We start from the raw sequence: 10,841 nt of genomic DNA on the forward strand, positions 1-10,841 counted from the left end.
ACAAAATAAATCTGGAACCGGCAAGATTTACTAGTCGCCTTTATTCGTAAAGTTTACAATTAACCCGTGATTGACGGGTGAGCATAAAACGCTAACTTCGGAGCTTTGTTTCATTTAAGTCCGCGTTTTATGAGTCCGAGAGAAAATAGTGGGACGAAACACTTCGGCATAGAGTACCATGAAGAAAAAACGTCTTAAATGAAACTAAATTCATTTAGTTCTTGGTAGTAATAGTAATTTACTATCTTATAAAAAAACCTTCATAAGTTCTTAATTAAATTATTTTTTTTATTTAGGATTAAAAAATGTAACATTTTTTATTGAAAATAATAAAGCCAAAAATGTTGCTGACTTTATTAAAAATTTCTTCATACAAAATAAAATTAGACAACAGCATAAAATAAAAAAAAAACAAATTATATAGTATTGTACGACAACATCTTTTTGGCTACGTGTTAAAACTGTGAACTAACTCCGCCCATTTTTAACCGCATTTCCATTATAAACTAACAAGCTCCTCCCATTTAGTGTAGCCAAGAAGATTTTGTCGTACAATAGTTAATAAACATAACGCATTAGAGATTAGGACGGGTTTCATTTCGTTATATGGACATTGACAACATATAATTATTATACCAATGTAAACGTTGTCACAGATATTTATACAATACAATAAGTACCTAATAATAATTAGCTTATAGACAGTTATCTAGATCACTACCTACTCCTAGATCTATTAACTTACTAATCTTATTTAATTAATCGTTACGTGTGTCGCTCTATTATAACCATTTAATTGTTACAAAAAGATCAGACATTGATAATGATCCAAGGAATCCACTGAGTAGCACACATAATAGAAAAGAAGGACAAATGCTCCAGTAAACAACGATTCTGGTAGTTTGCCGGGGTAGAAGATAACCTCAAAACTCAATATTATGTCTAAATGGTATTCAAGACTAAGAGAAAGGGGATGACCGAAAACAATTTTGAAAGCAGCCAGGGCCCACATCTGCTAATAATATTAATTACATTGACCCCTTACCTATTGTTAAGGTTAAAGGCAGGATGACGCTCTACAGTAGCGTATTCCATATTATTATGATGATGTTGGACGTAAAATTATGGGTAGGGATCGAGGTATTTTTAGTATTTTTTTAATAATACATTTATTTAAATCAGTGGTGACCAAACCATGGTGCATAGGATGATTACAAGTGGCGCATTGAATCGTTGCGCCTACGTATTCATTTGAAGTAGGCGCCATAACTTATTTTTTCCAGATCAAAATGCATCTGACATTATTAATTTCTGGAGTTCATTACCCTGTGAACATTTTCAAGAGCTAAGATAATTTGCAAAAAGTTATATATGTCGCTTTGGATCGACATATAGATGTGAACAAGCATTTTCATCAATGAAATTTATTAAAGCAAAAAAAGGACGCGAATAACTGATTCAAATTTAAAGAATTCTCTATTGCTCTCTGTATTAAATTTAACACCAAACATTGAAAGAGACTAGCGAAATCCAAACGCTCAAAAGCTCTCAGTGTTCCATCCCGCTCAGAGCTCTCTCTCTCTCTCTCTCTCTCTCTCTCTCATCAGATCCAACAACTGTGGTCCAAAGTTATCTTCACCAAATGAGACTCTTCGGCAGCTGTAGCACCATCAGAGGGGTCAAAAACAACGATCACCTCTCGTCCAAGAGATCATTTCTGACTATTGTAGATTGGCGCTCCAATAAACGTGTGTTTTTGAACTGGCATCAATTATTTTATTTAATTTTAGTGATTTATAGATAATTTTAGTGATTGAGTTATTCCCTTTCCTCCCCTTAGCAAAGCAGATCCTACCCCTCTCCCTATTTTACAACCCTAACCGTGAACGTAAGAAGATAGAAAAAGTGCTTGAGTTATATGGCGCATATGAACTCGTCTGTCAAAAAAATTTGCGCATGGCATGCAAATGGTTGGCGACCCCTGATTTATTGAGTTATTGAGTATCGACACACAATAATAAAAAATTGCATCGCAAAACTACATATTTTTAAAATATTTTTAAATAAATTAGCGCCCCAAGCGACTTCTTAAATGATAATAACTATATAAAAAGATTTCCTAATATGGGTACTGTAAGCTGGCTCTATTCAGATAATATTAATTTGATAACGTCCTCACGCTCTTAAATATGAACCATCTTTTCGTAGTATATACTGAAAATTATTTTGTCGTATCTACTACGCTGATGTAATGTTAATTCCAAGAATGTAATTATTATTACGAATGGTGGAAGCTCCAATGACTTTCTCGCAAATAAACATTGCTTTTTTGTTGCAGTCCAAGACACCGAGTTCTCCATTGCGTAGCATAGATCCACACTTCTCGTGTGTTTGGTCACCGTCAGGTTGCCCAGCTGCCCACGTATCATAACCTGAGTTGGTTAAGGTATTTCCTGGAAAAATATTGACATATTATACTACACGTAGTCAAAAATATCTATAAACATAGAGTTGATCACAGCTGAAGACTGACAAAAAACTAAACCGCTGATAACTAACATTTTCACACAATAATTACCTTCACATTTCAACAATTATTTTTAAGTGGCCCTAGATATCATTTTTCGGATAAAATGGGCCAGCTCTAATAAAAAAATATTTTATAAAATATATAACAAAGTAAGAAAAAAATAGTTTACACAGTATATTATTCAACTTTAGCTAGAGATAATATTCACATTAACTTTTCATATTACGTATAACACATTCCACAACAAAATATTTTGTGGTTTATCATCCAAATATTCTAAATCTTCTTCTTTCTTCTTTCTCGGCACTACATCCTGGGTCGGGATTTGGCCTCCTCTACAATTGTCCTCCACACGCTCCTTTCCCTGGCTGCTCTTCTCCAGTCTCCAGCCCTCCCCATCTTTCTCCAGTCCTCTTCGATACAGTCAGCCCACCTCTTCTTTGGTCTGTCTCTAGACCGTTTCCACTGTGGGATCCACTTGGTCATGATTTTTGGCGTCCTGTGCTCAGGCATTCTCTCAACGTGTCCAGCCCACCTTAGTCTTTGGGATCGACAGAATTTCACCACCGTTTCATGTTTTATTAACTCTTCTAACTCATGGTTCATTTTTATCCTGTAACTTCCATTTTCCAATGTGGGCCCAAAAATTCTCCTGAGGATCTTTCTTTCGAATATGGCCAGTTTATGTTCTTCCCTTTGAATGAGGCACCATGTCTCACAGCCATAGGTAGCTACTTGTCGAATAACTGTTTTGTAGATAAGCAATTTGATATTCTTGCTTTTCGAACTCAGTAGACCCTTACAGGCGTAGAAGCACTTATTAGCAGCTATGAGTCGTATGTTCACCTCTTCCGTTGTTTTATTGAGTGTGTTTAGGTTAGAGCCCAGGTACGTGAAGCTTGGAACTCTTCCCATACCTGCTGCTCCACACAGATATTTCGAGGTGGACCCTGCTCTCGCGTGGATACCATGTATTTTGTTTTGCAGGCGTTTATTTCTAATCCAAGCTTTTCCGCTTTCTTTTTCAATGTTGTGGCATGGTCGATCAGTCTTTTTTTGGATCGGATGGTTATGACTATGTCGTCAGCATAGGCGCACATCTGAGATGTGTTAGAGTTAACACAACCCCTTATGTCAACCTTACGGGCTATGGCCTCGAGAACCAGGTTGAACATCATGGTGGAGAGTGCGTCACCCTGCCTTACACCAAACTAAATCACAATATGGTCCGTTAGCTCATTTTGTATGTTTATGACGGCCTTTCACTCAGTTAGGGAGACATGTATCAGTCTTCTAAGCTTTGAGGGGATTCTTAGTAATTTTAGTGCATGCAACATTTTTTCTCTGTTGATACTGTCAAAAGCTTGTTTGAAGTCGATGAAGACATGATACAAAATCATATAATACTCATATGCCTTTTCCATAGTTTGCCGCATTAGGTGAATATGATCAATGGTGGATTGATTGGGGCGGAATTTTCACTGGTATTCTCCCAAGATACTCTCAGTATACCTTAGTAATCTTGCATATAGAATACTGGAAAAAACTTTGTATGCGGTGTTAAGGAGAGTGTTAATTGGTACAGATGTTCTTTCAGCTTTGGTCCCCCCCCTTTTTGATTAATTCAGCAGCTATAATATCAACACCAGGACCTTTATTATTTTTTAACCCCCTTAGTGCCTGCTTTACTTCATTCAGCGTAGGTTCTTCAATGATTTCTTCCGCTGTATAATATACCATTTCATCGTCATGTTCTCCTTGTTCATTGTCAGCATGATTTAACAGTGAATAGAACTATTCTCTCCATCTTGCCATGATATCTTCTTTTTCAGTTAAAATTTTTCCATTTGAGTTTCGGCAAAATAAATTTTCATTCTGGGTTGGTATGATTTAGTTAGATCCCGGAAAGTTTTGTAGATTTTTTTAGTTTCATTGCACCTTCTCTGAGATTCCATACCCTCCACCATTTTCCTCAACATTTCGCGTTTTCGTTCACGGCAAAGTTTTGTTGCATATCCTATATAAATATTATACTACTATATAAATATTCTAAATAGTTATGGTTAATTTTATAAAATAATTATTATTGTGTTACATTTATAGCATGAATACATGACATAAAATAATCCACGAAATCACAAAAGAATGTTTTCTAAAAAAAATCTACAATGCGAAGTGACTTGCAATTGTTAATCTTCCATGTAACAAAAATAGCATCATTTTTACATTTCCTTATTAAAAATTATGTCCAGCCACAAGGACTATAAAACGATGAAAACTAATTTAATATCCGATTAATATCATCATAGTTCTTATGTTTTGACCTTCAGATATATTATCGAATTTAACATTCATGCTTGTTTTTTTGTACTAGTACGTAAGGTGTTAAACAATATGGAACCTATGGTCTCAAAAATTGATCAATAGAAATGTTTTCAAAATTTTATAAAAATCTGAATATAAATTTAATTTCCATAAAGAAAGCCTGATGAACAATTTAAGGGAAACCACCGCTCATCAGTGGTATTTTACTTAGTAAAAAATATTAAATAATAAATTCTGAGTTAGCTTGTATGTATAAAACTATTGTGGCAAATTGGGGTGAACTAATTTCCATGTTAACAGTCTCGGCGTACACATGGTTTCCCATGAAGATTTCATAATATACTATCTTTGCAATTTTCAACCATGCGGCTGCTTTCCTCAGAATCATCATATTAATATACTTACTCGGGTCTTAAACTCATACACTTTACTTATATTTTATAATCTTTTTAAATAATAAATATAAGATATAGTTAGGAAATAATCTTTACCATCAATAGTTAGAAATTTTTCTTTGTTTAGAATAGAACTAAATCCCAAATACACGCTAGACTTTTCAAAACTTCCAGATAAACTTTCAACAGGATATTTTTCAAGCATGTTTACAAGCATCTTTGCTTCGTTTTCGCTATTGATTACAGTCATCATAGACATCTCTGCCCTGCATTGCTTAAAAGCATCTGTCCATTTCTTATATTCTCTGTGTAATTTATAGCAGTGGCCGGTATCTGCTTTAAAAATGTACTCTGCAATTTGAAGAAAAACATATTATAAATGTAACGCCTTTTATCAACTGAGATACTTAGTAAAATTCTTTATTCGGGTATGCACGAGGGAATCCAATCCCGAGCCAAAATTTTGATCCCGGAATCTCGGGACTGGTCCCGGGATTGGCGTTTTTTTCGATAGTTAATATATATTTTTTTAATTATACAATTAATAGCATTGTTTCAATTGGTCAAAAATGTATGTATAATTTATGAAATTTAAGACATTTATTGTAAATATTAAGTACGTTTAATCTTGGAAATTCATGGGTTTAATGAAGTAAATAATATTGTAATATTTATAGATAATAATGTGAAAGTAAAAAAGTTTTTTTTTATTTATTCAAGAAAAAATTATAAGAACATTCAAATAATTCGGTGTAGAAACAAGTGCCTACCGCACGTCCGTGACACTGGCGGTTAGACGCCGTTCGCGTGCCAGAACGTTAGTGTCGTCTAGCCGGTTAAATGAATGAATTCATTATTATTCTGATGTTTTCACGAATGCGTATGACAACAAAAAATGGTTATTTATTATCCGTGAGCATCAGGCAATTCCCTTGTGACATGTGCATGTACATACAATTCGCTAATATTATTTTGTATACATACTAATTGATTGTGATTGATAAAAAAAACAATCCGGAAGGTTTCGGTATTATTTTTACTAATCCCAGGATTCATAGGTATCGAAAATTGTCCGAGATCCCAAGATTGGATTACTTAGTATGCACACATAAAAGGCTTACTACTAATGTTGATAAGAAGAAAAAAGTAAAACGAAGTACAGGAAGTAGGTTTGAATTTAAATTTGGCATCAACCAGCATAAAATAACGTTTGAAACATTTACCAGATTTTTATACTGGCAGTAAGGACTATTTTTTAATATCACAATTTATAATATATTCTGTTATGACGCAGAATAAAGGACAATATATTTTGTCTGAACGCAACATTATTGGCCCCACGTTGGGCGCCAATGTAAAATAAATAAATAAAAAAGCACATTTATGTATGAACAAGGAGACTATATTTATATTGGTATTATTTTTTTAAAATTCATATTATGGTGTTAGCTTGTCCATGATATAAGAAAAAACCCAATGTTAGATCAGCCAAGCGAGGTGTGATAGTCTTGCATTGTCACTTTGATAATAATTATTAAAGTGTACCCCGCGTTACTGTATAAATTGCTGAAACCGAAAGATTTTGTATATTTGGTAACATTTTTAACTCTAAGATTATTATCGTGCACTTTTATTTTTATAATATGGTTCGTGATTCATCGACAAATACATTTTTACAACGAAAAGTGAAACACAAGCGCTGAACGATAACTACAAGTATGAAACGTGTTGAACCATTGACCCTTTACGATGGCATACCCATTTAATATTGTAGAGAAAATGTTTATTACACGTTAAATTAGTTGCACACGTAATTTAATCTATCTTAGCTGTTGTCACACCAGTTATCAAGAACTTTCGGTTAATACTAGTCTAATTATTTTTAGTAAAATACTATGTAAAAACATGGGCGATGAATGTTCCGGATACCAAAATATTTTAGAACCTGAAAAGTAAAAATTAATTTGTTCATTGGACCCAGCAGGTAGACAGGAGTTAATAATTATGGAATAATTACCATTGTCATATGTTTCACAAGCCTCATTTTGCTGTAGATCGTAAGGTTCCCTTGCACAAATGTACTTGAATAGCCTGTCACACTTTTCGTCATTGAATTGTCCGTTGGCATCCATACTCACACAGTTTTCGTCATTACCTCCATTGTTAGGCTCACCTTTCATCCAATTTTTATAAACTTCCGAGACGTCCATACCTATAAATTTAATATATTTTAGTAATTACATGATATATGGAATGCCAGCTAGTATCAAAGGAGGTAGAATGTATGATTTTGACAGAAAAATGTTTTCGATAAAATTGTGGCCAAGTTAATTATCAGTTTAATTACAGTAGGGAATGAGACGATTCAGTACGGTAAAACGGGGTGAATAGAAGCATTTTCAGATTTCATATTTAATTTAAACCCTACGCTGTATGACTGAAAAGCTAAATTCGCTTGCCAAAAGTTAAGTCAGCGATTCATCAGTATGGTTTGGTGAATGGAAATACTCAACATTCACTCGCCATTGATATTTTTTCCCAAAATTATGATCTGTTCCTATTTACCAGGGTCAATAGGAACGGGGAGGAAAAACCGCAAATTTTATTAAAACACATGACTAAATAAAGATATTTTATTTATTTAAGAACAAAAACTGTATTATTTCTTAATCAGTGGATTAGCTGAAACAAAAGTAGCTACAAATTTAATTGCGTTGAGTTCATTCTTGGCCTAGACACGTCAGACAAAGTTTTGTCAGAATGCAACATATATGAAAAGCTAAAAACGTACTTTTTCACGTCTGATGAACAACAATCGGTCAAGTTTCCTATCCTATCGGAGTCTCCAGAAGGCAGAAAAATTAAATTATCTGTCAAATAACATACATATTGGAATGCAAACGATAGAATTTTGGCAATAATTGTAGTACTCTGAATATTTTTACCGGGAACAGTTCCTATTAACCACGTCATTTCTATTCACCCTGTTTTACGGTACCAAAAACTAGATGCATCAAACTGTTTAAGTACCTATCTTAATTAAATAAAAATATATAATAAAAAATATGTATTCAGTTAATCAATTATAGATTCAATATTATAACCGTACTAAGGGGTTGATTTGAATTAATTACGTTTGGATGATAAACATAATCACAATAAAAATAAAAATATACAGATACAAATTTTAACAGTTTTTTTTTTATTCTAAGTTAATCTTCGATTTTCAGTAATTGTTTTTTGACAAAATATATTATTAAAGCAATTTTAAATGTAAATTTATAGTAGTTATGTAGCTTAATTTGTATTTTATTTCTAGATGTCTTTGTAGCACTACACTTTTCTTAAACAACCAAACTATTTGTTTAATCTGAAGAAGATCATATTATTGGCTTCCAAAGAGTGTAGGTTTTATTGACAGATTAGCGTTTTTGCGAGATATGGATATTAGCCACTTGCTCAACTTTTTAGGTACGTACATCCAAACGAACAACATGTGGATTCGAACCCATAAGCTACAACATATTAACGTGCATATAAAACGATACAATTTATATATTATTATAGCATTCATCAAATTACTTACTCTTAATTGTTATGAAGTCACCCTCAGAAAACATGTCATGGATGCCCAACCATACTGCCCCAGTGAAATTTTTCGTGAACAGTAGAGCGGCTTGTGCTTCAACTTCTGTTTTTGCAACGAATAACTCAGCTCCTTCTGCACTACACCTTGTTACAGCATCTGACCATGTTTTTTCAACTATGTGATACTTCAAGAATAGGTTAATACTATCTATATACGTATAATCATTACGAAAAGATGCAACCTTTTTGGTAACTGAAAAAAAAATAGAAATCACTTTCGAGTGTTTGTGAGTTGAGACGTATTCAGTCAAAACATGAATTTATTCATTGTTAGACCAGATGAAGATTGGACACGGCTGAGTCCTCTAATCATTGAAGTTCTTACTTAAATATCATTCTTGTGGATAATTAATAATAACAACGTGACAGGATATTTTCAAAATTAGACAAAAAAAGTTTACCAACATTGTAATAATTATATAAATCAAGGTAATCTAAACCAAAATAGATGGCATCGGGATTGTAACACATGTGATATCCTTGTACTTTATTTTAAGTTTTATAGTTATTATTACACACAATATTTAAGAATATAGCATCCGTTATTGAACAAACATGTAAATTTGTCTTATATATTTAGTTATCAACGGTTTTTTAATACGATAGATTTAGATTTGATGTCTTCAAATTCTAGTTGATTTGAGTTTTGTACTTTTCCACTTGAGTCATTTTGCGACCCAGGTATCCTCTCAGTATCTTTAGGCCTCAGATTACAGAATAAATCTTTAGGCACTTTTCGCACTCAACAATGACAAATACACGTCATGTGCATAGTGCCCGAAGATAATGAAAGGCGAAATCCGGGACGCAAAAAATGACTGAAATGTAATAATACAAAAGCCATATCAATAAGAATTTTAATTCAAATTCCATCGAGTACCCTCGGTCGATGGAATTATTTTTCTATATGCCTTCATATAATATATATATATTATTTTCGTACCGACTTTACTTCTATAATATTTTTTTCTTTGGCTAAATATGATTTAGCAATTTTCAATGAAATTTAACAGTAGGAATCAACTTTGTCAACATTGTCATATAGAATAAAGATATTGAGTAATTGAATAAAATAAGGATATGCAGCGTTATAGATTTTGATAAAAGAAGAGACAATCGCTGGATAAACCTAATTAGGTACCCTATGCCTAATAGGTAAAAAATGTCAAAGATATCCCAAGAGGCCGACGAATCGTCAAAAAAGTTAAATTTGGTGGTGACGCAGGGTAGGTACTCACAACCAAGAGGAATTGATTCAGTTTAGAGAGCTTGTTCTTCATTATATTTAATGATCCAGTTAGTTTTAGAAATAGCTTATTTTAATATAACAAAATGTAGATGTTCATATAATTATTCTTACCTGGAGTTGCAGATAAATTTACCACAAAACTGAATGCTATAAAAATCACAAGCTTTAACGCCATATTTTTATTTACACTAAGCACGCTCTTGTTTAAGAATAAAATACAACTAAAAAAATCCCCTATAATTTCATTACTTGGTGTGACATATCAAATACGTCTGTATTAATATTTTAAAATTTGGTAAATGTATGGTTTGCAAACCGTTATCATTTTTTCTTAGTAATAATATATCATTCACGAGTAAGTAATGATAACCAATGCTAATGATACTCAAATAATCATTTTTGCATCAGTCATTCTGGTAATGCTGTCAAATCCAAACCTCTAACACTCAAGTAATTTATTTTTCTTCTGCTTCTATGGTCCAACCTCAGTTTTTAGTCTCGATGGTAGGTACTAGTTCTTCCTCTGCCTTTTCTAGTTTTTATCAGTTTACTAATAAAACATTGAACCGACATCATAAACATTATAAGACCAAAGAAGATCATTTTTCTACAGGAATCATCAAGACAATATAACTGACAGCACTGGAAAAAATTGTGCCTACATAGGAAAAACCGAACATATGCACATCTTTTT

General features: G+C 32.9%; 1 protein-coding gene across 1 annotated transcript; it reads right to left on the reverse strand.

The window, feature by feature from the left end:
- Positions 1-340: 340 nt before the first annotated feature.
- On the reverse strand, positions 341-10,477 carry LOC147073486 (C-type mannose receptor 2-like). The gene is made up of 5 exons (XM_085945121.1): positions 10,259-10,477; positions 8,837-9,091; positions 7,268-7,462; positions 5,347-5,601; positions 341-2,453 (listed from the first exon to the last, which is right to left on the reverse strand). The coding sequence occupies exons 1-5, from the start codon at positions 10,320-10,322 to the stop codon at positions 2,239-2,241; spliced, it is 984 nt and encodes a 327-aa protein (XP_085801247.1). The 5' UTR covers positions 10,323-10,477; the 3' UTR covers positions 341-2,238.
- Positions 10,478-10,841: the final 364 nt, after the last annotated feature.

This window comes from Rhyacophila brunnea, unplaced genomic scaffold, assembly GCF_057557595.1.
Source record: "Rhyacophila brunnea isolate RB1 unplaced genomic scaffold, BYU_Rbru_1.0 scaffold_18, whole genome shotgun sequence".
NCBI classification, from domain to species: domain Eukaryota; kingdom Metazoa; phylum Arthropoda; class Insecta; order Trichoptera; family Rhyacophilidae; genus Rhyacophila; species Rhyacophila brunnea.

Bases quoted from the DNA above. Each gene is read 5' to 3' on its own strand.
- LOC147073486 (XM_085945121.1), bottom strand. From the start codon at position 10,322: ATGGCGTTAAAGCTTGTGATTTTTATAGCATTCAGTTTTGTGGTAAAT. The intron at 7,463-8,836 runs GTAAGTAATTTG...TTAAATTTATAG, and splicing joins TGACTTCATAACAATTAAGA to GTATGGACGTCTCGGAAGTT. The intron at 2,454-5,346 runs GTAAAGATTATT...ATATTTTTCCAG, and splicing joins AAAATTTCTAACTATTGATG to GAAATACCTTAACCAACTCA.